Here is a 25,225-nt window from a genome sequence, read left to right as displayed (position 1 = left end):
GTGTGCAGCCACTGGCATTCGATCACAGTTGCCGTGGGAGCGGGTCTTTTGCGCTGGCACTACGGCACGTCTTGTCTAGCTCCGCCGCACGCCGACTCCGTCAGGGGTGGCCAGCCGCGAGCGAGCAAATGTGCTTCGGGCGGCTGCCGATTCGCCCAACGCCGGCGGCTGCACGGCTGCACGCGTGCGTGAGCCGCAGAGAGTGCGGCTCGTCTGCACGCGCCGCAAAAATGCGTCCGCCCGGAGTCGAACCGGGGGCCCGTCGATGGCAACGACGGATTTTACCGCTAAACCACGAACGCGCTTTCTGGCAGGAGCTGATTTTCACGCGTCATACCACGCGAGGCCACGCGGTTTGAGCCTCGGCTTGGGCCGACGCTGCCGGATCGCCACGGCGCGTCTGAGCCTGCTAGATACGACGTGACCGACCGAGTGCCAATGCGGCCACGTCGGATCGGCCGCTTTGCAGGTCAGCCGGTTGATTTGCAGCGGACGAAGCCGCGCAGGAGAATGCGCAGCGGCAAGGCCAGCCAGGTGGCGCGATCGTCAGGCCCAGTGGCGGCGGCAGTGCAGCGCCGGACAGCGCCAACCAGTCCAGGTCAGCGCCAACCAGCCCGGGCCAGCGCCAGGTAGCGGGCACCGCAGGCATGGTCGGACAGGACCAGACAGGCCAGCGGTTCGGCCGCGCCGGCGGCTCAGCAGTCTCACCCAGCCGCGTCTACGGATGCCAACACGCCTGCAGAACGCCCGCACAGGCCTGGCGCAAAGCGTCGCTACATGCGGTCGCGTAATCGCCGGCTATAATTAGATCTAATAGACCTAGCGCCGACAGATTGCGACGCTGGCTGGGCTGTCTGGCAGGTTGTGTCGTTGAGGTGTGGGATCACAACAGGCAGTTTATACGTAAATAAGCCAGCGTACCCCAACATTTACCCACAGTTGTGTCACCCTCCCTTGGCGACTGACTCATAATAGCCCGACTACATACGGGTGTGGGGTAACCCGCCAGCCATTTGGCTGATGGCGTGAGGTGTGGCGGTGCAGTGTCCGGTAGCCGTCGCCGTCGGCCGCATGCTGCTGTGCTCGGCCCTTACTGGCTGGCGGCTACTGGCTGGCGGCTATATGGATCTGACGAAGCGGCTCGGGCGATTGCGGCCGAGACGTCGTAGAGCTCGGCAGAGCCGAGGCGCTCTGGGGCGCGCGCTCGGACGCGCCCTGAGCCCCGGAGGGGCCCCCGGACGCCCGCCGACGAGCGGCCGACAAGCCGCACGAAGTGCGGCTCATTAGTCAGCGCTAGCCGTCGGGCGATCGGAGCATCGGAGACGGCGCCGTCCGGGGCCCCGCGCGGTCCGTGCTCACGCGATGCCCCTGCACCGCGGACAGCCGGCGCCGGGCAGCGGCCGGGGAGTGCCGCCGGACGCACCCGTGGGGCCGGTCTGGCTCCGGCTGGTGGTCCGATGCGCGGCGGTCGAGCCGGACGCGGCACCCACACGATGCGGCGCGTGCAGCACTCGACGACGGCCTCGGCAGGCGGGCTGCCACGACCCCGGCCTCCGCCGCGAGCCGTCCAGTGCGAGCCTCGGCCGGCGGCCAAGTCCGAGGTCCGCCGCGTGCCGGGGGCGTGCGGCCGGCCGGGTCTGGGACAGCGGCGACGGATCAGCCACACGCACCGCCGAGTTGGGCGGTGCGCCACAGCTCCACGCCCGTTTGGGCGGGGTGGTCACATGACGTCAGGCCATCGGCTGGGGTCACCTCGGGTAAGGCGGTCACCCCGCGCTGCGGATGCAATCGACGGCTTATCCCCGTGACGGCTCACGTCAGCCCAACGATCGTCGACATGTATAAAAGCCCCGGCCAGCTCCAATTGTTTCCACAGACAGTTGACTGACCCGCCGCGAGAAACGCAGCGAGCCCCACGGACACATACACACAGCTTCCAACTGACGATTCGTTTGCAAAATGACGTTCTCGACGCTTGCCTACTCTGCCCGGACCGCGGTCCGCACGGCCCGGCCGATGGCCCGTCTGGCCTCGTCGCCGCTGGCGGCCGTTGGCCGCACCACAGCGCCGGTAAGTGTTGAGAGCCGGCAGGCCACGTTGAGCGGCTGTTGGGCGTGGGTGCCACGGGCTAGCGCACGACGGTAGCCGGCGGCGCTACCCGGCGCTAGCTCGTGGCGCAGACGGCTAGCCGCGGACATAGCTCCATGCGCACGTATGCAGGCGCATGCGGGTTGACGCACGGGCCTGCGGCAGGATCGGCGACACGTGCTAACGGCAGACGCGCGCTCTTTCGCAGACCGCGGTGGCCCGCGCCAAGGGCGACACCTCCACGATCGAGTTTTACAAGATGCCAGCCATGGGCCCCGCGCCTGTGCGCGAGCCGGTTGCCGAGATCGTAAGTGCCTCCGTCAGGCTCCGCTGACCTCAGCCCGTGCTCTACGGCCCCTCGCCGCGGTCACAGATGGCCGACGTCATCTCGGTCCCCAAGCCTGAGATCGTCCAGCTGTCGGGCGCGCCGGTCGCCCAGGCCATCCAGGACACGATCGACAACTCTAGCATGGTCGAGGCCGACGCCGCCGAGTTCTCGTTCCGCGACTCGAGCGAGCTGACGTCGCGTGACCGTCGGGCGCTTGGCTCGATCGTCGCCGGCGTCGTTGGTTGGTGGGCGGTGGGAAACGTGGCAGCCCGTCTGGCCCACGACTAGAGCCGGCAGGTCCGGTCCAATAAACATACAATTTTGCTCTATCGACGGGAGATGATGTGCATGAGATCTGTGCAGTCGAAGCCCTCGCCCTTGATGAGGTCCACCACACGGATGCCCTCGAGCGTGAGGACGCCGACGCCGAGCGCGACAAAGCGGATCTCGGTCTCGTAGCTGGCGCCGGGCGCGAGCGGACTGCGGTCAGCGGCGTGCGCGCGAATACATACCCGATACGCAGATCGTTCACGAGCGAGACGATCTCCGAGGCCTCGATCGAGCCTGCCTGGTGGATAGCGTAGAGCGCGGCGTCGTCCAGTAGCGCGCCGGCGGTCGGGTACCGTGGCAGCGCCTTGACGTTGTTGCTCTTCCAGTTCTTGGGCTGGATGAGCAGCGCCACGCGCTTGGGCGTGCGCGACCGGTTCGTGATGAAGACCTTCCACTCGAAGATCTCGCCGACGCGGACCTCGGTCGGCCCGTAGAACGTCAAGCTGAGGCCCTCGTGGACGATTTCGCGCAGCGAACCGGCAGAGGACGCGGCCGCGAGCGGCGGCGGCGCGGCCGGAGCTCCGGCGACCGCCCGTTGTTGCTGTTGCATGTGCTGCCACGCAGACGAGCCGGGACCGGAGATTGCCCGGGGCTTGGGGCCAGCAGGCGCGTAGTTGTCCGGCCGCGGAGAGCCACCCGGGGCGGGGCTGGCCGGGCCGGGAGCCCTGACGGCTATGCTGTCCTGCTGCTGGGGGTCCAGAAAGTCCACGAGCGTGTTCCAATGCGTGATGACCTCAGGTCCGACGACGTTGCCGGCAACCGTCCGCCGCAGCACCGGCACGCCGACGACCTTGATGTGGACCAGCCGCGACAGGTTCTTGCCGGGCACACTGGACGTGCGGTGGTGGCCGCCGCCGGGCGGGCCGTCGGTCGTGGCGAGTGGGTAGATCCGAAAGACCTCGGACAGGCTGTCGCGCGGCCGGCAGACGAGCGGCAGCTGCGGGCCGTTCACGCGGGTTGTGCGGCCGCCAACGACACTGAGGTCGACCGCGCGCAGCTCCACGTCCAGCCCCGCATACGCGGCCACGTCCACGTCCAGGCTGACAAGCACGACCAGCTCGTCGTCGCGTTTGGACGACGTCGGCATCCGTGCGCACCGCAGCCGGATGCCCACACTCGGAAACACCGGAATCGCCAGTCGGCTCGACAGCCGCGCCAGCCGGATGTAGCCCGACGCCGAGCTCGACACGGGCGTGCCCGCGCGCACGGCCGAGATCTTGGCATCGGCCAGCGTCGGCATGTGGTTCTGGAAAACCACGTCGTGGGCAAGGCCGCCAAACAGGTTCAGACTGGTCATGGGCTCGAGCGGCCGCAGGTAATCGACATTGCGGGCGCTGTCGGCGACAGGCGCGTCCTCGTCAGCCAGTAGCAGCGCGAGCGTGGCGTCGTCGTCGCGGCGCGCGCGCAGCGACCCGCCGGCCGAGATCGCGATTCGCGGGTTGACGAGCCGTGCCTTGGGGTGGTCGATAACGACGTCGGCGCGCCAGTACGCGTGCCAGACCTGCTTGGACCGCCCGGCGGACTCGTCGGCGATGGCGACGGGCTCGACGGACGCGAGCGCCTGGCTGTCAAGCACGAGCGAGAATACCGGATGGGCCACGTCGCGAGGCACGGGCGCGGCCGCGGGCGAGCCTGGCGTTCGTTTCAGCGACGACTGGCGCGCGCCGACGCCGCTGACGGCGGCACCCTCGACGGCAAAGACCAGCCGCGATAGGTAGACGTCAAAGGCGGCACGCGAGAGGTGCGGTGCGTCAAGTTGGAGTCGCACGTAGATGGTGATCTTTTCGTCGTAGAAGATGGCCCGCCGACCGGTGAGGGCAAACACGTCGCGGTCGGCCGACGGGCGGTCGCCGGTGAGGTCCGGCACGTGGACGGCGACCGTGCCCGTCGAGAAGAGTTCGATGCTGCTGCGATGGTCCATGGGCGATGCGCCGGCCGGCGTCGGGCTGGGCGTGCGGTCGAGAAGAGGCGCTCCGCCGCACACCATGCGGCGCGCTAGTACGCGCCGCACCGCGTGCGGCGCGCGACATCGCGCCTACGTAAAGCTGGGCTGCCGAAGGGCACCGCCTGGACGGTGGAGCTCTGGAGTGCCTGCCGAGGGTGGCTGGACTATGGGCGGATGCACTGGTGCGCGGGGACGCGGACATACGACATGGGCGGACATAGGCCATATTGAGGAGAGGACGCGGAGCGCGGACATAGGTCATGACCCCGGTTTGTGGAGGTCCGGTCCGAAATTATGAAGACGGACACGGTTACGGAGGGGACGGACATAGGCCACGGACTCGAGGGCGGACGAAGGCACGGAGGGTACGAATCGGTCTGCAGAGGACGTCGACCAGGTCACGGAGATCCGGACACAGTCGCGGGTAACGCGGATGCGGTAACCAGGTGCCGAGGGCGCGGACCCGGTTATGGACTCAGGCGTGGACCAAGTTATGGACCCGGGCTGGACTAGGTTATGGACCCGGGCTGGACTAGTTTACGGACTCGGTGTGGACTAGGTTATGGACTCGGGCATGGACTGAGTTATAGACTCGGGAGTGTACCAAGTTATGGACTCGGTGTGATCAAGTTACGGACTCGGGCGTGGACCGAGTGATGGACTCGGTTACGGCCTGGGTTATGGACCGGGGCGCGGGCTAAGTCATGGACTCGGACGTGGACCAAGTCATGGACATGGGCGCGGACTAAGTTATAGACTCACGGACCACGTCACGGAGCGTGCGGACTGGTATGTACACAGGCTACGGAATGAGCATGATAGACATATCACGGTAGGACACAGGTCACGGACTCGGATACGGACTCGAGCGGACACGGCTCACTGTCGCAGTGCTTAGGCTTCCCTGTACACCCCGGCTTGTCCGCGGCCCTAACGCCCGCGGCCGCGTCAGCGCCGACAGGCACGGCTGTTCGCACTGCCACATGCGCTACTCCTCCGCCACAGTGCTATCAAACATCGACAGCGGCGGCCCGCTGACCGCGCAAGTCCGCGGCCAGCCTACCGCCAGATCTGCCCGCTGTCAGCTACCTTTGACGTAGTCGTCGCCGGAGGTCCGTCGTCGGCCGCTGTGCCGGCGCCGGCTGCCCCGAGCTCCGCGCCCACCGCGCCCACCGCCTCCACCGCCTCCACCGCCACACCGCCACACCGCCACACCGCTAATTTTGGCCGCACCCCGTGAAGATCGCTCTCATCCGCGACTCGTCTGACAACCGAGCGAATTGGCACGACTTCGTCCGGACGGCCGCCCAAAGAGACCCCAGATCTAGAACTGAGTCCGGCACATACGCCAGTGAGGTAAGAGCCGCACACTTTGCGTGGTGGCTGCAGGAGCCGTCCTGCCGCATCTTCCGCGATATCCGGCAGGCGCAATGGCGCGTGCACGCGCCCGCAGCCGCGCGGAGTGGGCCCAGCCGCTGTGTCCGTACGGTCCGACCGGCGGGGATCGGTGCGGGCAGTGCGCACGGCGCGAACGGAGCTGACGGAGATAGCATCGACCGCACAGTGCCTCCCAGGTTTTTCAGAGACCACACCCTCAGCCCGCACAGATCTAGCAACGATGGTCAAGGGCGCCGGGTGGCTGTTTGGCAAGAAGGACAGCGGCGCGGCGACGCTGACGTCCACGGACGACGCGGCAGCGCGTAAGTGGGCGCGTGGGCGCGCTGACGGCAGTCAAGGCGGCCATTGACGCCATGGACTACGTCTTTGCGGACGACCTGGTCGGCCTGAAGGCGGTGCTGCCCAAGGAGAAGTCGACGTTTCCCTACGTAAGTGCGGCGCGAGTGCGGGCGTGGCTGACGGCAGCTTGCGCGGAGCGTGTCGATCTTCATCGAGGCCACGCTCGGCTTTGAGCCGGACGTGATCAAGGAGGCGACCGAGGTGCTCACGACGGCCGAGTCGTTGGCGTCGCAGGACCGCACGAACGTGCTGCGCATGGACCGGTCGCACCTGGCGCACGCGGCCGGGCAGGAGTACGGCGTGGCGCTGGCCGAGGCCACGCTCATGTCGGCCGTGGTCCTGTTTTTGACCGAGAGCGCGGTGGCGAGCATCCGCGGCTTGTAAGTGTGTGCGCGGCAGCGCTGACGGCAGCTACAAGATGCGCAAGGCGTACCACATCCTGGCGGACATCCACCAGCAGCTGGCCGAGCCCGGCAAGGCACGGTCGGCGGCGGCGGACGCGGCCCTGGCAGACAAGGTCGCGGCCGCAGACCGCGCGGCGGACGAAGCTGCTGCCGGCCAGGCCTCGCCGGCCACCGAGAAGGACGAGGCGGTAGCCGAGCACGCGTACGCACCGCTCGCCGCGCGCGACGGCGAGACCATCTACCAGTCGTACATCTCGTCGGGCGTGAACGTGTGCTTTGGCATGCTGCAGCTGATGATCACGCTCGTGCCGCCGTCGCTCGGCAAGGTGCTGTCGATTGTCGGGTTCCGCGGCAACAAGGAAGCCAGCATCGAGATGCTGTGGGAGGCCACGACGGTGATGAACATCCACGGCTGCGTGGCGGTGCTGGGCCTGCTGATGTACTTCACGGGCCCCGGCCAGGCCAACGAGGTCGTCGTGGCCGGCCAGGAGCTGCCGCGCGAGCGGTGCCTACGCGTGCTGGCCGAGTACGAAGCGAAGTACCCGACCAACGCGCTGTGGGCGCTCCAGCGCGCGCGCGTGATTGCCATGGGCCGCGACCTCGAGGGCGCGCTGGCGATCCTGGAGGAGCCGCGGCGCACGCAGATGCGCCAGATCGAGGCGCTGATCGTGTTTGAGCGCGCGATGCTGTCGTTGGACCTGCACCGCTTCGCCGAGGCGGCCGAGCTGTTTGTGAAGCTCAACGACATCAACACCTGGTCGTTTGCGCTCTACACATACTACGCCGGCGTGTGCCATCTCGAGCTGTACCGGACGGCCGTGCGCGAGCGGCCGGACGCGGTCGACGAGGCCAAGAAGCACAAGGCGCGGGCGAACGAGCTGCTGGCGCGCGCGCCGACGCTCATCAACAAGAAGCGGTTCCTGGCGCGCGCCATGCCGCTCGAGACGTATCTGCAGCGCAAGGTGGCCAAGTGGCAGGCGCGCGTGGCCGCCGGCAAGGGCGCGACGCTGGCCGACTGCGCCGGCGTCTCGCCGGCGAACGAGCTCATGTACTTCACCAACGGGTACCGCCGGGCGCCGGCGGCCGCGCTCGAGACGTCGTTGCGCGAGCTCAACTTCCACTACAGCGACGAGCCGACGACGGCACTGCTGGACGAGACCGCGCCGGCGTTTGCGGCTGCGGCCGGCAAGAGCGCGTTCCTGCGCGACACGGACGAGGTCGGCGCGCGCGCGTTGCTGGTGGCCATCGTGCTGCGGTCGCTCGGCCGCGTGGACGAGGGCATTGACCTGCTCAAGACGCGGGTCATGCCGATCGAGCGCCACGACGTGCGCGGCTCGCACATGGAGGACTGGATCCCGCCGTGCGCGCTCTACGAGCGCGGCATCTTCGAGTGGGTACGGACGTCGGGCAAGAGCGTCGACTTCACGCGAGACCAGCTGCAGAAGGCGGCACACTACGGCCACGGCTACGACCTGGACACGCGGGTGGGATTGAAGATCCAGGCTGGACTCGAGGCGCTGAAGCAGTAATGTATTGGCGTTGGGTGCGTGGAGGGGACGTGTAGCCGCTGGAGGCGGTTGGATAGCCGCAGACTGCTGTCATGTAGCCGCCGGTGTGGCCGTATTGCCGCCACACAGCCGCTGGAGAACGGCGGAGGCCCCCATAAAGCCGCCGGTGGTGGCCATATTGCCGCCGGCGGGGCCATATTGCCGCCGGACGGCGGGCACGCTGCCGCCACGTAGCCGCCGGGGCAGCATATCGCCGCCATATAGCCGCCAAGTGAACTCATATTGCCGCCATGTAGCCGCACCGCACGCATATAGCCGCATATAGCCGCGCCGTCGTCGCGTCACGCCGGGCCCGCCTCGGTCTCCGTCGCCGGCCGCGCGTCCTCCGTCCGCGCCGTCGCCGCCAGCTGCCACGCCGGGATGCTCACGCGCGAGCCCGGCCGGTTCGGCACCCGGAACGTCGACGTCGACGCAAACGGCGGCCGCGGCCCCGGCGACGCCGCGCGATCGCCCTCGTCCGGCTGTGCGCCCGCCGCGCGCAGCCGGCTGACCATCAGCTGCCGCAGCGACGCCACCTCGTTCTGGATCTCGGTCAGCGCGTCCGTCTGGAGCGAGCCGGCCTTTTCGAGCCAGCGCGGCAGCGACACCCGCAGCTCGTCCACGTCGCCGCGCACGGCCTGCAGGTCGGCGTCGCGGTGCTCGAGCCGCGACCGCAGCTCGGCCGTGACCGCGGCCAGGTCGCCCACGGCCGCGTCCACGGCCGCCGCCCGGCGCTGCTCGGATGCGCGGGCCTCGGCCGCATCCGTCCGGACCTGCTCGACCAGCGCCGCCACCCGGTCAAACTCGGCCTCGAGCGCGGCCCGGTCGGCGTCGAACTGCGGTCCTGCCGGCGGCACGATCAGCGGCACGACGTACTTGCGCGCGACCGCGTAGACCGCGTAGGCCACGCCGGCCGACGCCGCCGCCATGCCAAAGTACGCCGTCCAGGTGCGTTCCGCCGGCGGCGGCCGCCCGTAGAACATGCCCGCGCGCGCCGGCACCGGCGGCCCAGCTGCCGCGGCCGGGTCCGGGCCGCCCGCGGCCGGCGCCGGCCCGGCCGCGCGTGCGCGGTCGAGTGCGGCCGCGATCTCGGCGTCCGTCAGGCCCTTGGCTTCCAGGAACTGCAGCCGCTCCGACAGCGGCGACTGCTGCGCCTGCGTGTCTGTCAGAAACACGACGGCCGAGTCGATCAAGTCTTGCCGCATCCTGCCGATGTCCCGGTCTGCTGTCTCGGCGGGGTCGTCGGGTCGTCGGCCTGCAAACGCGGGTTGGGTACTATCACGATGTGCGGGGGTCGTCACCCAACGCCCAGCGGCTACATGGTGCGGGCGCAGCGGCTATATGGCGGCTGTATGGCGGCTATATGGTCTATGTACATCAGCGCCGGCGCTCGCGGCCGTCGCCCCGCCACTCGCGGCCGTCGCCCCGCCGCTCGCGCCGGTCGTCCCGCCGGTCGTCCCGTCCGCCGCGGCTGTCGCGCCGCTCGTGCCGGTCGCGCCGCTCCCGCAGCGTCTCGTCCTCGCGCCGGTTGAACGCCATCTCGTCGTCCAGCGTCTCGTCCTCGCGGTTCTTGTAGAACGTGTGGTCCACGCGCAGCGTGCGCCCCAGCACCGACGTCCCGTTCAGGTTGTCCACCGCCAGCACGGTCGACCGCTGGTCCTCGTACTTGAGGTACGCAAACCCGCGCGATTTGCCCGTGTCGCGGTCCCGCACCAGCTTCACGTGGACCGGGTTGCCGTACTGCGAGAAGATCGCCAGGATGTCGCCCTCGGTCAGGTTGAACGGCAGCGAGCCGATGACTGCGTCAGCGGGCGCGCAAAAGCGGCACACTTACAGATGTAGGCCGAGTCCTTGTAGTCGGCGTGCCACGATCCGCCCTCGGACACGCCGGCCTCGAGCTCCTTCTCGTTGAGCCGCTCGATCTCGCGCACAGAACTGCGTCAGCCCGGCTGGCGACCAACGTACCTCATGGCGGCGGTGCGGCAACTGGCGGTGGGCTGCGGCTATATGCTTACGGACGGGAATTGAAAACGCTGCGAGACGCGCACACGGCAAAACCGAGCCACCCACGCACTCGACAGCACACACCAGCAGCAATGGCAGGCGTCTGGACAGGCATGGCGGGCGCGGCGGGCGCGGCAGTCCGGCGGGCGGGTGCGCCGGCGGCGCGGGCGGGCTGCCCAGCGGCCTGGGCGACGGCCGCGACGGCCTCGGCGGGCGCGGCCGGCCGGCGGCTCTACTCGGCCGCGGCCGACGACGGCCTGGCGTCCAAGTTCCTGCTCCGGCCGCTCGGATCGAACCACGCGCCCGCGGCCACGGACAACACCGGCCGCGACACGCGCACCGAGGAGGAGAAGAAGCGCGACTTCACCGACTACGGCAAGCACCTCGAGCGGCGCAAACAGATGTAAGTCCGGCCGCGGCGGCGCTGACGCCAGGCTCGAGGAGTTCTCCAAGTCGCACTTCGACGAGATCTACAAGTACCGGGCCAACCTCGGCAAGGACTGGGTCGGCCCGCCGAGCTACTTCCGCGCAGACCGTGCGCTGTACATGCCCAACTTCTTCGGGCGCACGCTGGCGTCGTCGAAGCCGTCGGGCACGACGGACGTGCTGCGCGGCAAGGTCTCGATCGTGCGCGTGTACACGTCGGTCTCCGGCGGCGCGCAGGCGGCGTCGTACTTCGAGAGCGAGGCCGCGGCGGTCGGCGACGAGCCCGCCGACGGCGGCTACCAGATCGTCGACATCAACATGCCCGAGTCGGCCATCAAGGACGGGCTCGTCCGGCTGTTCGAGGGCAACCTGCGGCGCACGTTCGGCCCGGCCCGGCACAGCCGCTACTTCATCGTCCGCGCCGGCGTCTCGGCCGATCTCCGGCGGGCGCTCGGCATCGGCAACAAGTACACCGGGTACATCTACGTGGTCGACCGCGACTGCCGCGTGCGGTGGGCCGCGTGCGGCGCGGCCATCGGCCCCGAGCGCGAGTGGATGTGGAAGGCGGTGCGCGGGCTCGTCAAGGAACGGCGGCGCGCAACCATGTAGTGATGCTACCGCACAAACAATAGAAACAGCACGCACAGCGAGACCAGGGAGGCGATGATCAGGCTGTCGCGCTTCTTGCGCGTGTTGATCTTGGTGATGATCGTGTTGATGCCGGGCATGCGCGAGGCCGAGGCGGTGATGCGCTGCTGCACGCTGGCCAGCATGGCGCGCTGGCGGCCGAACTCCTCGCGCGTGGCGTAGGCCTGGGCCAGGATGCCGTCCACGACGCTGTTGGACTGGTCGATCCGCGACCGCTCGTTGAGCATGTACTCGGCCTCGCGGCGCGCGTCGACCTGGGTCGGGCCCTCGCTCTGGACCCGGTACGAGTAGATGTCGGTGCGCACGGTCGACAGCAGCGACGCGCGCTCGCGCTCGCGCACGATCACGCCGCGCAACCGCGCCAGCTCTTTCTGGTGCTCGACCAGGATCTCGCGGTGCCGCTGCAGATGGTGGAGCTTGGTCGCGGACGAGGCCGCTGCCTGGGACTCGAGCAGCCGGTTGATGGTGGCCAGGATCTCGCTGCGCTGCGGTCAGCGCTGCGCACGCGCGCACGTACCTTCTCGAGCACGGTCTCGAGCTCGCGCTCGAGCCGGGTCTCGGTCTCGGACGCCGTTTCGCCGGGCGCCTGCGCGACGGCCGAGTATTGCAAAAAGAGGCTCTCGGTCTGGCCCTCGAGCGCGCGCGCCTGCGTGCGCAGCTGCCCGAACGATGCCGAGCTTGCGTAGTCGGCCATCTGGGCGTGTCGCTCGTGGTTCCGGGTCGCGAGGTCAACGTCGTCTGCGAGCTGGTCGCCGCCGAGATGACGACGTGGAAGGGGGCGGAGTGACGCTAGCCCGTCTGGGCGAGATTGGCGGGGTGACATTTGTGGATTCCGGGTTGCGGCGTCACCCCACAGATTCTTAGGGCTCAGCCCTACTGAAAGCAGTCACGCGCCCGCCGCCGCCAACGTCCACAGACAAATATTGTCAAAAGTCGGCTGCGCACTCCTGTTCCCCATTCATACTATCATCATCATCAGCAACAATGGTACGTACAACGAGCCTGCGCCGGCCGGCGTCTCTCGCACGGCGCCCGCAGTCGTCCGCACGGCCCTGCCGTCGGCCGTCCGCCAGCCGTCCGTCCGCGTCCGCCGGCCCGCCCGCCGCTGCCGAATCATGCTGACCTCCCAGGCCGGTGTTAAAGCCTACACTCTCCGTGAGAAGTCCAAGGCCGAGCTCGAGAAGCAGCTCGAGGAGCTCAAGCAGGAGCTGTCGGGTCTGCGTGCGCGCAACAGCACCAGCTCGAACCCCTCGGCCGCGACCAAGAAGACCCACGACGTCCGCAAGTCGATCGCCCGTGTCCTGACCGTCATCAACCAGAGCCAGCGCTCGCAGCTCCGCCTCTTCTACAAGAACAAGAAGTACCTGCCCCTGGACCTGCGTGTCAAGAAGACCCGCTCGCTGCGTCGTGCCCTGACCACCCGCCAGAAGTCGCTGGTCACTGAGAAGCAGAAGAAGAAGCAGATTGCGTTCCCCCAGCGCAAGTACTCGCTGAAGGTATGTTGATTGCGCGCGGCTGTGCTGACCGACTAGGCTTAGATGGATAGTGTATAAAACTCATGTACATGTCTTAATAAAAGTTACACTGATGCGCTGAGTACCGCTGTAGATGACCGACCGCCGGAGGGGACGACGCACGATGGTACCGCCGGTGCTGCGACGACGCATGGTGGTGCTGCCGGGTGCCGACAACTCGTGGTACCGCCGACGTGCGGCTGGCGTAGAAGAGCACGAATCATTGCTGGCTGTGTCACGGCCGGTGACGTAGAATTGGGCGTGTCTGGTGCTCTCCGCAGCGGATTCTCGAGAACGGTTGCGCTCCAGGCGGACTGTGTGATCTCACGAGCCGCACTACCTGCAGTCCTGCCGTTCGAAGGGCAGTCGGCAGCGGCCGGCGCATGGGCCTCCGGCGGCGACTACGTCGAGGGTGGCTGCCTGCGGCTGAGTTGAGCCGCACTACGTGCGGCTCACAACCCGAGGCCGCCCTTCGACGCAGCCACCGCCGGACACTCCCCGGCAGAACATGTTCAAAATTGTATGTACAGTCTATACAGTCTATATACAGCTAGCCCATGACAAAGCTGATGAGCCGCTTGCCCGCAGGCGTGATCACGCGGCGCACCGTCTTGCCGGCAGCGCGTTCCTGCAGCCACAGACGGCCGTCGGGCGAGTCTTGGATGGCAGCCAGCACGGCGTCGCGGTTGTTGGCCAGATCGGCCGGAGTCAGGTCCACCGTGAACCGCTCGCGGCCGTTGATGACCACGGCGTAGGTCTCGACATCGGTGGGCGCCGGGCGCAGGGCAGAGTCGTCCACGGCAAGCGGCCACGAGCCCGGCGCAAAAACGGACGAGGGCTCGGGCACGTTGCGCGCGAGCTCCAGCCGTTCCCAGCACTCGGACGCAAACGAGGGCACGAGCGGGGCGGCCAGCTTGGTGAGCGTGGCGGCCGCAGCGAAGCGGACAGCCGGGGCCGCGTCATGGGCGGCCGCCAGCGCGTTCGTCAGCTTGATCAGGTCCGACACAGTCGTGTTGAGCGTGTAGGTGTCGGCCAGGGCCGCCGTCGTGCGGCGCACGGTGTCGTTGGCCAGCAGCAGCAGCGCGCGGTCGGCGGCCGACAGCTCGGCCGGCGCCGGCAGCTCGGTGGCCGCGCCCGCGTCGGCGGCGGCCGCAGTCACCGCCCGCCAGAACCGCGCCAGCCAGCGCTCGATGCCCACAATCTTGGCGTCGTCCCACTCCAGCACGTCCGTGACCGGGGCCGCAAAGAGCACGTGCGCGCGGACGCAGTCGGCGCCGTAGCGCGCGATCAGATCGAGCGGGTCCACGCCGTTGTACTTGGACTTGCTCATCTTCTCGAACGACACGCGCGGCTCGGCGCCGGTCGCGCGCACGACCTGCTGGCCGGGCTCGGTCGGGCTCGGCGCCAGCTCGTCCGGGCGCAGAAACCGGCCGGTGTCGGGGTCCGAGAGCGTGCGGCCGTGGACCATGCCCTGGGTGACGAGCCGGCGGAAGGGCTCGCCGCGGAGGTCGCCGCCAGACCACAGGCCCTCGCGCGCGAGCGCCTTGGCAAAGAAGCGCGCGTACAGCAGGTGCAGGATGGCGTGCTCGACGCCGCCGATGTAGGTGTCGACCGGGAGGGCGGCCGAGGCGGCGGCGGCGGCAAACGGCTCGGCCGTGTTGGCCGGGTCCGTGAACCGCATAAAGTACCACGACGAGTCGACAAACGTGTCCATGGTGTCGGTGTCGCGCGTGGCCGGGCCGTGGCACGACGGACACGTCGTGGCCTTCCACTCGGCGTTGTCGGCGAGCGGGCCGGAGCGGTCCGGCAGCCGCACGGGCAGGTCGGCGTCCGGCACAGGCTGCACGCCGCACGAGTCGCAGTGCACAAACGGCATGGGCGCGCCCCAGTACCGCTGGCGCGAGATCAGCCAGTCGCGCAGCCGGTACGAGGTCGTGCCGGCGCCGGCGCCGGCGGCGGCGAGCGCGGCGACGGCGGCCGGGCGCGCGTCGGCGACCGGCAGCCCGGCCAGCGCGCCGGCCGCCGCAGCCATGGTCCCGGCCGTGCCGCAGTACGGGTACGCGGCGGCGTCGATGACCGGCCGCAGCGGCGCGCCGGGCATGTTGGCCGCCCAGAAGCCAAAGTCGCGCTCGTCGTGGGCCGGCACGCCCATGACCGCGCCGTGGCCGTACGTGTCGAGCACGTACGGCGCCACAAAGACCGGCACCGGCTCGCCCGAGAGCGGGTGCACGGCGTCGGTTGGCAGCCGGCAGCCCGCGCGCGAGTCCGCCGGCAGGTCCGCGCACGCTGCGCAGAACGCAGCCACCGCGGGGTCCGCCGCGGCCGCGGCCACCGCGGCCGGGTGCGAGGCGGCCACGGCCACGAACTGCACGCCGCCCACCGTCTCGGGCCGGGTGGTGAAGACGGCGATGGCGTCCGGGCCGCCGAAGCGCACCTCCGCGCCCTCCGAGCGGCCGATCCAGTTGCGCTGCATGGTCTTGACGCTCGCCGGCCACCGGTCGAGCAGGTCCAGGTCGCGGTCGAGGTCGTCGGCCAGGGCCGTGACTTTGACAAACCACTGGCGCAGCAGCCGCGTCTCCACCAGCGCGCCCGACCGCCACGACCGGCCCTGCGCGTCGACCTGCTCGTTCGCCAGCACGGTCTGCTCGACCGGGTCCCAGTTGACCGGCGCCTCGGCCCGGTACACGTAGCCGGCCCGGAAAAGCCGCAGGATCAGGGCCTGCGTCCACCGGTAGTACTCGGGCTCGCACGTGGCCACCTCGCGGTGCCAGTCAAAGTCGACGAGCATGGCCGCCATCTGCTCCTTCATGCGGCCGATGTTGGCCCGCGTCCAGTCGCCGGCCTCGACCCCGCGCTCGATCGCCGCGTTCTCCGCCGGCAGCCCGAACGCGTCCCAGCCCATAGGGTGCACCACGCGGCGGCCCTGCATCCGCCGGAACCGCGCGAGCGTGTCCGAGATCGTGTAGACGCGCACATGGCCCATGTGCAGCACGCCGGAGGGGTACGGGAACATTGAGAGCATGTAGAACGGCCGGTCGGTGCCGGCAGCGCCGGCAGCGCCGGCAGCGCCGCCGGCCGCCCATCCAGCGCCGCCGGCGGCTCCGCCATCGCCGGCCGCCCGCTGGGCCGCCCACCGCGCCGTCCACTTGGCGGCCAGCGCCGCCGGCGGCGGCAGCGCGGCCGGCGGCGGCGGCGCCGTCGCCAGCCCGCGAAAATTCTGCAGCCGCAGCCGCGCCGCGCCCGCCGCGCCCGCAGCGGGCCCGCCGCGCCCAGCCGTGCGCCCGCAGCCGTGCGCCGTCCGTGCCGCGCGCACGCTGGATGTCCTCATCGTGGCCGCGTGAAGCTGCGGTGTTGGCAGTTGGGGTGGTGTCTGCAGCAGCGTGCTGTCCGCGTTGTCTATCAAGCAGCGCCATTCCACCCCACGCCAACCGGCCATCGCGATCGAGACGATCGCCGCAGAAGCCGCTTCGGACGGTAGGCAGACGGGCGGGCAGGCTGACGGCAGCCCACGGGCGCAGATCTCAAGCACACGGCGGCAGCGCCGCAGCACAGGCGCCGCAGGCCGGCCAGCCGACTGAGCGGATGCAGCACTCGCCGTCGCCGCCGGCGCACTACGGCGGGGACGGGCGCGGACGCGACGGGCGCGACGGGCGCGACGGGCGCGACCGGGCCGGCCGGCTCAGCCAGATCGTGCAGGTACGGGGCCGCGGGGCGCGCTGACGCAGAACTTCTACGCCAAGGCCGCGCAGGTGGTGATCCAGGCGCGGACGGCGGTGGAGCCCGTGTACGTGCGCGGGGGCGGGGCGCGCAAGACGAACCGGTGGTTCAACCTCGAGCTGGACGAGACGGACGCGTTCCGGGACGAGCTGCGGCCGTGGAAGACGGCGGACGTGGAGGCGGCGCGGCCGCCGCCGCTGGTGCTGGAGGTGGTGCTGGACACGCGCGACCTGACGGCGAACCAGATCCTGGTGCTGGTCGAGGGCTCGGGCCGGCGGCGGACGGTGGTCGCGGGCGAGCGCGAGGACGAGCTGCGGCGGCGGGCGGCCGGCGCGGCGGCCGCGCACCCCGAGATCGTGCTCGAGCGGTGGGCGGTCGCGCTGGACGGCGAGCGGGCGGACGTGGACGTGGCCGTGGTCTACAAGCAGGCGGTGGTGTTCTTCCGCGCGCTGTACGCGTACGTCCGGCTGATGCCGGCGTGGCGGTTCCGGCGCAAGCTCGGCAAGGGCAAGCTCAACCCGAGCGCGCTGCGGGTGGCGTGCCGCGTGTGCACCGACCAGACGGTGCCGCGGGCCGGGCGGGGCCGCGTGGGGCTGTCGACGCCGCTCGGCGCGCGCGAGACGCCGGCGCGGCACGCGTTCACGCCGATCGAGACCCCGGCCGGCCGGCTGACGGTGTCGGTCATGTTCCGGCCGAACGCGGACTTCCGCGTGGACGACTCGGAGTCGATCCTGAGCATGCAGTTCCTGCACCTGGACGAGCACGCGCCGGCGTCGCCGGGGCCGCCGGCCGGCTCGGGCTCGCCGCGCCACCGCCCGGCGTCGTTCACGGCGCCGGACGCGCTGTCGGCGTCGGCGCGCTCGTACGCGTCGCCGTCGGTCTCCCCGACGTACTCGATGTCGTCGCTGACCATGCACCGCACGGCCACGGGGCCGCCCGCGGTGCCGTTTGCGCCGTTCAAGCCGGCGTCGGCCTCGTCCGGCGGCTCCGTGGCCGGCTCGCCGGGCTCGGCCTCGTCCGCGTCCGGCATCACGTACCGCCGCCGCCGCGTGTCGTTCACGGCCGACCCGCCGCCGCCGGACGCGGACCCGGCGCCGGCGCGCCGCCGCTTCTCGTCGTCCTTCGGGCCGCGCGGCTTCCCGCGCACGCCCTCCGCGTCCCTGCCGGAGCACGACGACGCCATCGCCGACGACGACGACGACGACGCGCTCGGCGACTTTGTCAAGATGCTCGACTCCAAGCTGCTGACGACGTTCAAGGGCCCGCGCGCCGGCACCTCGGTCGCCGCGCTCGACGCCCTGGGCGGCCCGCTCAAGCGCTTCCACGACCTGCGCGACGAGCACGCCGCGCTCTCGGACTCGCTGGTCCTGCGCGGCCGCGCGCCCTCCACGGGCTCGGCCTCGTCCTCGGCGTCCGCCGGCCGCCGCCGCTCGTCGCGCCTGCGCGACGTGCCCGACCGCTCGCCGACGCCGGCCCCGGACGCGGACCACGACGACGCGGACGCGCGCGCGGCCTCCGTGGACAAGGCCGAGGACGAGCTGCTGTTTGCGATGAGCGACATGGTCTCCCAGCGCTGACGCGCATGCATGTTTATTGGTTATACACTGGTTCCTCCTGCGCCGCGCGCGCTGCGGCTGCGTGCTTGTGTAACGTCGGAAGCGTGCATATAGCCGCGCCGCTTGCTCTGTGCGACTCCGGGCGGCCGGAGCGCCGGCGGGTCGCCGGCGGGTCGCGGGCGGGTCGCGGGCGGGCGCCGGGGTGCCGGGACGGGTCGCGCCGCGGACAGGCGCGCGCGCCGCACGCCGTGCGGCGCGCCTCTGCAGCGCGCCGGCCGGCCCCGTCTCAGCGCCGCTCCCGCCAGGCGCCTGCCTGCGCCCGGTCGCACGCAGCACGCGCCGCGCGGCAGGCGCCCGGCCGTGCCACCGCCAGCCGGCACGCCCCGGCGCCCGCCGCGCTCCCCGCGTCCTCCCGCCAGCGGACCCTGCCGCGCGCTGCACCCCGCGCCGCTACAGACGAGTCGCGCGCCGCGCTAGGGTTGCCCGGGCAACGGGCGCACAGTCACGTGCGGGGTGCGTACGTCAGGCCGCTCCCGTGGTGATTCGCTGGCGATGGCGTGTTCTCGCTGTGCCCTCTTGGCTATAGCTTAGCGCTGTGGCCGGATCGGGCAACTGCATTGGGAGGCGATGCGTCCCCCTGGCCTAGCCGCAGGCGCCGTGCGGCTCGGGCGATCCGCGCAGCGGCTGAGTGGCTGAGCGTGGCGGCCCCCGGCAGGCCCTAGACCGCGGCCGCAAAGGGCCTCGTCCGACGCGCCGACAACGACGGCGAAATTGGGTGGCGGCCGCACACGTGTGGGCCGGGCGCTATAGGAACGGTGCACAGCCACGAACTAGGGCGCTGGGGCCTTGGCCGCGTGGACGGCGCAACAAAGACTATACGCGGCTAACTCGACCGGCTAGAGGCGCAAACAGGCTGGCCGTGCCGCCGGACTGAGCTAGCGACGGGTGCAGGCCTGGCCGCCGCCGCAGACGGCCAGGCCGCCGGCCGCGCGTAGAGACCGGGCGGCTGCCGGCGCCGCGGGCGCGGCGCCGCGGCGGCACCGCGGCAGCGGCGGCCGCGTCGCCGCGGCGCCGGCTGGCGTCGGGCGGCGCCGGGCGGTGCCGGCCGCGCCGGCGACCCGGCGTGGCCAGCGGCGCCGGCGTGGGCGCTGCGATCGGCGACTATAAAAGCCGTCGGGACCCTCGGGAGGCGGCATCGCTCCCCGCACCCATTATGCCGTCCGACGCCGCGCCCATGCTCGCGCAAGAGCCGCGCGCCCCCGTGGCCACCCCCAGCTTCCTCAAGGCCGGCAAGCACCTGCTGACGGGATCGTATGTCAACGCGCTGCTGGTGTTCGTCCCCCTCGGGATCGGCGCCGGCGTGCTGCACGCGCCGTCGCTGCTGGTCTTCATCGCCAACTTCCTCGCAATCGTGCCGCTGGCCGCGCTGCTCGGCGAGGTCACGGAGGAGCTGGCCAAGCACGTCGGCCAGACGCTCGGCGGGCTGCTGAACGCCACGTTCGGCAACGCGGTCGAGCTGATTGTGTCGATCGTCGCGCTGGCCAAGGGCGAGATCCGGATCGTGCAGGCGTCGATGCTGGGCTCGATCCTGAGCAACATCCTGCTCGTGCTCGGCTGCTGCTTCCTCTGCGGCGGCATCTACTACGAGGAGCAGCACTTCTCCAACATCGTCGCGCAGACCATGTCGTCGCTGATGGCGCTGGCCACGGCGTCGCTGCTCATCCCGGCCGCGTTCCAGTCCATGCTCCGCGACGGCACCGAGTCGTCGCACGAGGACACCCGGCGGATCCTGGCCGTGTCGCGCGGCACCGCGGTCGTCCTGCTCGTGATCTACGTGCTCTACCTGGTCTTCCAGCTCAAGACGCACGCCCGGCTGTTTGAGGCCGTCGAGGAGGAGCTCGCGGCCGACGACATCGTCCTCGACGACGAGCCCACCGGCCCGCGCGAGGGCCCCATGTCGGTCGCGTCCGCGCTGATCATGCTCACGATCGTGACCGTCGTCGTCTCGGTCTGCGCCGACTACCTGGTCGACTCGATCGACGACATCGTGGCCTCGACCGGCATGTCCAAGACGTTCATCGGCATCGTGCTGATCCCGATCGTCGGCAACGCCGCCGAGCACGTCACCGCCGTCGTCGTGGCCATGAAGAACAAGATGGAGCTCGCCATCGGCGTCGCCCTCGGCTCGTCCATGCAGATCGCGCTCTTCCTCACGCCCTTCCTCGTCGTCCTGGGCTGGATCATCGACCAGCCCATGTCGCTCTACTTCTCGACGTTCGAGACCGCCGTGCTCTTTGTCTCGGTCTTCATCACCAACGCCCAGATCCAGGACGGCATCTCCAACTGGCTTGAAGGCGCCATGCTGCTGGGCACGTACCTCATCATCGCCATCGCCTTCTTCTTCTACCCGCAGGACTAGTTTATTGAATACACCAGCAACGTCCCGAACTCGAGGTGCTGCACCACCGGGAACTTGCCGAGCACCTCGGCCACGTACATGCGCACGAGCCCGGTGCAGATCTTGGTCCAGCTCGGCACGGCCGTGATGTCGTACAGCACCGGCGAGTGCTCGTAGAACGGCCCGCGCTTGACCTCGCGCACGAACGCGATCGCGCCAAAGTACAGCGACTGCGCGGCCAGCGCGTCCGCCGTGGCCGGCACCAGCACGGCCCCCGGTTTGGGCACGCCGCCGGCGTCCACCTCGGCGCCGACGCCGGGGCCGCGCCCGCTGGCCACCCAGCCGGCCACCTCGGCCGCGCCAAAGAGGTACACCAGGTGGAAGTGGTCGTCCAGGCCCCACACGCCATGCGACCCGGCCGGCTCGAGGCTGTACCGCCGGACGAGCCCGCGCACGGTCTCGGTGTACGTGTGCCACGCGTACCGCACCTCGGCGCCGGCCGGCCACGTCTCGCCGCCGCTGCCGGTTGCCAGCCCAAAGAAGACGAGGAACGAGAGCTCGTGGCCGGTGCCGTAGTCGAGCCGCGCAAACGACCCGAACGACTGTGCCAGATACCCGGCCAGCTCGGCCCGCGCCTCGGCCGGGGGACCGGCCTCGCCGACGTAGATGGCGTCGACCAGCGCCGGCGCGCGCGCCACCAGCTCGGCTCCCCACGTACGGAACGCGGGGTCGCCGAATCGCCGCGGGCCGCCGGACGGCGCGATCGCCGCGGTCTGCTCGCCCAGCGCGCCCAGCGCCGCGCAGATCCCGGCCACCCGCCGCGAGAGGGCGTCGTCGCCGTCGAGACTGGCCGGCCGCGCCGCCAGCGGTCGCAGCTCCTGGGCCGCGTCGGCGCGCACGGCGTTGGCGAGACCCTGCACCCATTCGACGATCTGGGCGTACGCCGGCGAACGCCGAAACCGGTCGACGTCCGGCGGCTCGTTGATTTGCTTGGACAGGGCCATTGGGGTGCGGTCAGGGCGCACGCGGGTTAAGAGGTCGTGGTCACGTGCGCGCCGCACGCTGTGCGGCTCGGCAAGCGCCTACGTTGGCGCCCTGCTGGAGACCGGCTTTGGTGTGCGTCCAGCGGCGAACGTGGGGGTGCGTCCACGGACGTCAGGTACGCCGCATGGCGTGCGGCGCGTGCGGCGGTCCGGGGCCGGTCGGGGGGCGGTTGCGGCCGCGAGCCTCGACCCGCCGGCATCCTCGCGACCCGCCGGTGTCCTCGCGACCCAGGTCGGCCCCGTACCTGGCGACCCGTACCCGGCGACCCGGACCCGGCGACCCGGACCCGGCGACCCGGACCCGGCGACCCGGCCTAGACACTCCGGCCCGGCCCGTGACCCGCGGCGACCTACAACCCGCAGTCCGATCTCTCGGGCACCCCCGGCCCGCGCCCATCGCGGATCGCCGTCGCACCAGCCAAGCTCGGCTCTGCCGATCGGATGTCTGGCCGGCCAGCAGACCTGCTGCCGGTCGCGGCAACTCGGCGACCGGTCGGCCGTAACCGGCGCCAGAACGCGGAGAGGTCACGTGCCCACGAGATATGGCCGCCCGCCGCGCCCTCTACGCCGCAATGGCGACCACGGCGATCTTCCGGCGGCTCGCACGCCCCTGTCGGGGCCGCGCCGCGTCCACGGCCGTCCGGCCGCGCGCCGCGGTCTTCTTCCCTGGTAAGCCCGGCCACGCGCGACGCTGACTCGCAGGCCAGGGCTCGCAGGCTCCCGGCATGCTGGCGCCGTGGGCGGCCGCCCATCCCCAAGCCACGCGCGACGTTGTCGACGCGATCTCTCGCGCCCTGGACGACGCCGCGCTTGTCCGGCTTTTGACGGACGGCGGCGCAGACGCCGACATGCAGCGCACGTCCAACGCGCAGCCCGCGATCCTCGCCACGAGCGTGCTGATCGCGCGGGTGCTCGCCCAGGAGCACGGCGTCGCTGTGGCGCGGTCGCACTTTGACTACGTCCTCGGCCACTCGCTCGGCGAGATCACCGGGTTCGTCGCCGCGGGGGTGCTCACGCTCGAGGACGGCCTGCGCGTCGTCCGTCGGCGCGGCCAGGCCATGGAGGCTGCCGTGGCGGCGTGGTACGCCGGCCGCGGGCTGGCTGCGCCCGCCGCAGGCGCTGCACCGCCACACGAGCTCGGCATGGCCGCGCTCGTCGTCCCCCGCGACCGGCTCGAGCCGGTCATGACCGCGATCTCGCGGTTCCAGCAGGCCGAGTTCCTGGCGATGCTGCCGGCGCCCACGGCGCCGCCGGTCGACCGCGTGGTCGAGCTGGCCAACATCAACTCGTCCGCGCAGGTCGTGCTCTCGGGCACGCGCGCCGGCATCGCGCACCTGGCCGGCGAGCTCGGCCTGCGGGCCGTGCGGCTCAACGTGGCCGCGCCGTTCCACTCGTCCGTGCTGCTGCCGGCCGCGCAGGACCTGTTTGACGTCGTCGCCGTGTCCGGCCCCGACGCCGTGCCGTTTGCCGAGTACGCGCCGGCCGCGACCGGCGTACAGATCGTGTCCAACACGACCGCGCGGCCCTTCGCGTCCACGGCCGACATCCGGCAGAGCATCGTCGACGGCTGCACGCTGCCGGTCAACTGGTACGGCTCGATCCGGCACCTGGTCGACGCCTGCGGCGTGACGCGGTTCCTGGCCATCGGCCCCGGCCGCGCCACGGCCACGCTCGTCGCGCGCGAGGTCGGCGCCGCTGCCGACGTCGTGTTCGCGGCCGACCCGGCCGGCCTGGCTGCGGCCGCGGCCGCGCTGCGCGTAGCTAGTTAATATACGGCGCGTGGGAGCGCCTTCTCCCCACCCACCCCGCCATGGCTCCGACGTCCAAGGACCGCATCTGGATCGACGGCTGCTTCGACTTTGCCCATCACGGTACGTCGGCCGCGCGCGGCGCTGACCCAGGCCATGCCGGCGCCATGCTCCAGGCCCGCCAGCTCGGCGACGCCCTCGTCGTCGGCGTCCACTCAGACGAGGAAATCGCCGACAACAAGGGCCCGGTCGTCATGACCCTGCCCGAGAGGTGCGCCGCGCGCCGCCGCCGCTGACCGCAGGGTGCTCGCCGTCTCGGCCTGCAAGTGGGCCACCGAGCCTGTGCCCGACGCGCCGTACGTGACGTCGCCCGAGTGGATGGACCGCTACGGCTGCTACTACGTCGTCCACGGCGACGATATCACCACCGACGCCAACGGCGAGGACTGCTACCGCGTCGTCAAGGACGCCGGCCGGTTCCTGGTCGTCCGCCGGACGCCCAACATCTCCACGACGGACCTGGTGGGCCGCATGCTGCTCTGCACCAAGACCCATCACCTGTCGACGCTGGCCGAGGCCGACCTGGCCCCGGCCACCCACGCACTGCTCGCGCCGGCCGCGCTCGAGCGCTTCGCGCAGTACGCCACAGCGCCGGACGGCCGCTCGCCGCAAGACGGCGTCTACGTGGCCCTGGGGACGCCTGCGGCGCCGGCCCTGCACACGCTGGTCGCGCCAGGCCCGGCGCCGCCGCGCCACGTCATCTACGTCGACGGCGGCTTCGACCTGTTCTTTGCGGGCCACATTGAGTTCCTGCGCCTGGTCGCCCAGGAGGCCGAGGCCGAGGCCGCGGCCCGTGGCGAGCCGGTCGGCGTCGTCGTCGGGCTGTGCGACGACCCGACCGTTTCGCGCCACAAGGGCCTCAACTACCCGATCATGAATCTGTTTGAGCGCGCGCTGTGCGTGCTCCAGTGCAAGTACGTCGCCCACGTCGTGCTCCAGGCGCCGTACGAGCCGTCCACGGCGTTCCTGGCCGCGCTGCCGTGGGACGTCATCGCGGTCATGCACGGCCCGACCGCGCTGGACTCGCCGGCGGCCTACTCAGACGCGCGTGCCGCCGGCCTTTATCGCGAGATCCCGGGCCACGCCTACAGCGCCATCTCGACCGAGACCATCGTTGAGCGCGTCACGCGCAACCGCGGCGTTTACGAGGAGCGCCAGCGCCGCAAGGGCTGGAAGGCCGAGCACGAGGCAGGCCTGGCGGCGGCCGAGACATGAGCATAGACACGATTAGCTAGACAATAGAATTTCTGCACGACCAGCCGCGCTCCAGCCGCGCAGCCGCCGCGGCGAGTGGGCGGCTGGCTGCACGGCGCTGCATGAAGCTGCACAAAGCTGCACAGCAACACACACGTGCATGAGCCGCACGCTACGCGTGAGCCGCACTCGAGCCGCACCCCGCACCGCCACGCCCCGCGCCCCCCGCGCCCCCCGCGCCGCAGCGCAATGCCCGCCTCCGCAGGCGTCCTGAGCCACGGCGCGCGACTCCGCATTCTCGGCCGCCGCGGAAGCTCTGGACAGTCGCCGCGGCAGCTCTGGACAGTCTGCGGCCCGTCTGGCCTCCGGGTCTGCCCGATCGCACCACGGCTGCAGCGGCACCGGGCAGGCTAGCCGCGTCGCGCAGCCGTCTGGCCACGCCGCTGGCACCGGCGGCCGTCTGCGGCCTCCTCTGCGGCCTCCGTCAGCGTCCGGGCGCATCCACGTACAGGGCTCGGCCCACTCAACCACAATAATC

General features: G+C 70.8%; 14 protein-coding genes and 1 non-coding gene across 15 annotated transcripts; 8 read left to right on the top strand and 7 right to left on the bottom strand.

Annotated features, from left to right (window-relative positions):
* Positions 1–231: 231 nt before the first annotated feature.
* On the bottom strand, positions 232–302 carry V1510DRAFT_t245. The gene has a single exon. It is a non-coding gene; the product is annotated as a tRNA-Gly (tRNA).
* A 1,332-nt stretch (positions 303–1,634) lies between these two features.
* Positions 1,635–2,745, top strand: V1510DRAFT_422557 (uncharacterized protein). The gene is made up of 3 exons (XM_066934805.1): positions 1,635–2,070; positions 2,279–2,395; positions 2,429–2,745. Exons 1-3 carry the CDS (start codon positions 1,960–1,962, stop codon positions 2,702–2,704), a joined length of 504 nt encoding a protein of 167 aa, XP_066786965.1. The 5' UTR covers positions 1,635–1,959; the 3' UTR covers positions 2,705–2,745.
* Positions 2,743–4,917, bottom strand: V1510DRAFT_408320 (TRAPP trafficking subunit Trs65-domain-containing protein; the record flags this gene model as incomplete). The annotated part of the gene is made up of 3 exons (XM_066932445.1): positions 2,743–2,896; positions 2,929–4,741; positions 4,896–4,917. The coding sequence occupies 3 exons, from the start codon at positions 4,915–4,917 to the stop codon at positions 2,743–2,745; spliced, it is 1,989 nt and encodes a 662-aa protein (XP_066786964.1).
* Positions 4,918–5,904: 987 nt separating this feature from the next.
* On the top strand, positions 5,905–8,382 carry V1510DRAFT_382819 (outer membrane protein Iml2/Tetratricopeptide repeat protein 39). The gene is made up of 5 exons (XM_066931664.1): positions 5,905–6,047; positions 6,242–6,391; positions 6,423–6,517; positions 6,555–6,808; positions 6,840–8,382. The coding sequence occupies exons 2-5, from the start codon at positions 6,310–6,312 to the stop codon at positions 8,359–8,361; spliced, it is 1,953 nt and encodes a 650-aa protein (XP_066786963.1). The 5' UTR covers positions 5,905–6,047; positions 6,242–6,309; the 3' UTR covers positions 8,362–8,382.
* V1510DRAFT_422546 (uncharacterized protein) lies at positions 8,342–9,321 on the bottom strand. The gene has a single exon (XM_066934804.1). The coding sequence runs from the start codon at positions 9,306–9,308 to the stop codon at positions 8,682–8,684; it is 627 nt and encodes a 208-aa protein (XP_066786962.1). The 5' UTR covers positions 9,309–9,321; the 3' UTR covers positions 8,342–8,681.
* Positions 9,322–9,756: 435 nt separating this feature from the next.
* Positions 9,757–10,349, bottom strand: V1510DRAFT_404879 (uncharacterized protein; the record flags this gene model as incomplete). Its single annotated transcript, XM_066932292.1, has 3 exons — positions 9,757–10,178; positions 10,214–10,314; positions 10,345–10,349. The coding sequence occupies 3 exons, from the start codon at positions 10,347–10,349 to the stop codon at positions 9,757–9,759; spliced, it is 528 nt and encodes a 175-aa protein (XP_066786961.1).
* On the top strand, positions 10,162–11,482 carry V1510DRAFT_382810 (ATP10 protein-domain-containing protein). Its single transcript, XM_066931663.1, has 2 exons — positions 10,162–10,786; positions 10,818–11,482. The coding sequence occupies exons 1-2, from the start codon at positions 10,476–10,478 to the stop codon at positions 11,416–11,418; spliced, it is 912 nt and encodes a 303-aa protein (XP_066786960.1). The 5' UTR covers positions 10,162–10,475; the 3' UTR covers positions 11,419–11,482.
* V1510DRAFT_422542 (snare region anchored in the vesicle membrane C-terminus-domain-containing protein) lies at positions 11,362–12,191 on the bottom strand. Its single transcript, XM_066934803.1, has 2 exons — positions 11,975–12,191; positions 11,362–11,942 (listed from the first exon to the last, which is right to left on the bottom strand). Exons 1-2 carry the CDS (start codon positions 12,149–12,151, stop codon positions 11,424–11,426), a joined length of 696 nt encoding a protein of 231 aa, XP_066786959.1. The 5' UTR covers positions 12,152–12,191; the 3' UTR covers positions 11,362–11,423.
* A 136-nt stretch (positions 12,192–12,327) lies between these two features.
* On the top strand, positions 12,328–13,055 carry V1510DRAFT_422541 (60S ribosomal protein uL29). Its single transcript, XM_066934802.1, has 2 exons — positions 12,328–12,444; positions 12,588–13,055. Exons 1-2 carry the CDS (start codon positions 12,442–12,444, stop codon positions 12,960–12,962), a joined length of 378 nt encoding a protein of 125 aa, XP_066786958.1. The 5' UTR covers positions 12,328–12,441; the 3' UTR covers positions 12,963–13,055.
* Positions 13,056–13,466: 411 nt separating this feature from the next.
* Positions 13,467–16,384, bottom strand: V1510DRAFT_446304 (uncharacterized protein; the record flags this gene model as incomplete). The annotated part of the gene is made up of 2 exons (XM_066935723.1): positions 13,467–16,070; positions 16,285–16,384. 2 exons carry the CDS (start codon positions 16,382–16,384, stop codon positions 13,522–13,524), a joined length of 2,649 nt encoding a protein of 882 aa, XP_066786957.1. The 3' UTR covers positions 13,467–13,521.
* Positions 16,385–16,553: 169 nt separating this feature from the next.
* Positions 16,554–18,265, top strand: V1510DRAFT_404874 (autophagy-related protein 13-domain-containing protein; the record flags this gene model as incomplete). The annotated part of the gene is made up of 2 exons (XM_066932291.1): positions 16,554–16,667; positions 16,697–18,265. 2 exons carry the CDS (start codon positions 16,554–16,556, stop codon positions 18,263–18,265), a joined length of 1,683 nt encoding a protein of 560 aa, XP_066786956.1.
* A 1,186-nt stretch (positions 18,266–19,451) lies between these two features.
* V1510DRAFT_422532 (Sodium/calcium exchanger protein-domain-containing protein) lies at positions 19,452–20,692 on the top strand. Its single transcript, XM_066934801.1, has one exon. It carries the CDS (start codon positions 19,458–19,460, stop codon positions 20,661–20,663), a length of 1,206 nt encoding a protein of 401 aa, XP_066786955.1. The 5' UTR covers positions 19,452–19,457; the 3' UTR covers positions 20,664–20,692.
* On the bottom strand, positions 20,672–21,634 carry V1510DRAFT_350997 (protein phosphatase; the record flags this gene model as incomplete). Its single annotated transcript, XM_066930861.1, has 1 exon — positions 20,672–21,634. A coding segment is annotated over one exon (963 nt), but the record flags the coding sequence as incomplete, so codon positions are not given.
* Positions 21,635–22,257: 623 nt separating this feature from the next.
* V1510DRAFT_431952 (acyl transferase/acyl hydrolase/lysophospholipase) lies at positions 22,258–23,488 on the top strand (the record flags this gene model as incomplete). Its single annotated transcript, XM_066935459.1, has 2 exons — positions 22,258–22,354; positions 22,388–23,488. 2 exons carry the CDS (start codon positions 22,258–22,260, stop codon positions 23,452–23,454), a joined length of 1,164 nt encoding a protein of 387 aa, XP_066786953.1. The 3' UTR covers positions 23,455–23,488.
* A 1-nt stretch (position 23,489) lies between these two features.
* V1510DRAFT_422527 (uncharacterized protein) lies at positions 23,490–24,824 on the top strand. The gene is made up of 3 exons (XM_066934800.1): positions 23,490–23,556; positions 23,587–23,704; positions 23,736–24,824. Exons 1-3 carry the CDS (start codon positions 23,496–23,498, stop codon positions 24,706–24,708), a joined length of 1,152 nt encoding a protein of 383 aa, XP_066786952.1. The 5' UTR covers positions 23,490–23,495; the 3' UTR covers positions 24,709–24,824.
* Positions 24,825–25,225: the final 401 nt, after the last annotated feature.

This window comes from Dipodascopsis tothii, assembly GCF_038497935.1.
Source record: "Dipodascopsis tothii strain CBS 759.85 unplaced genomic scaffold V1510scaffold_37, whole genome shotgun sequence".
NCBI lineage: Eukaryota > Fungi > Ascomycota > Lipomycetes > Lipomycetales > Lipomycetaceae > Neoaidaea > Neoaidaea tothii.
Note: the sequence above shows the minus strand (reverse complement) of the source record. Positions and strands in the feature narration are given on the sequence as shown.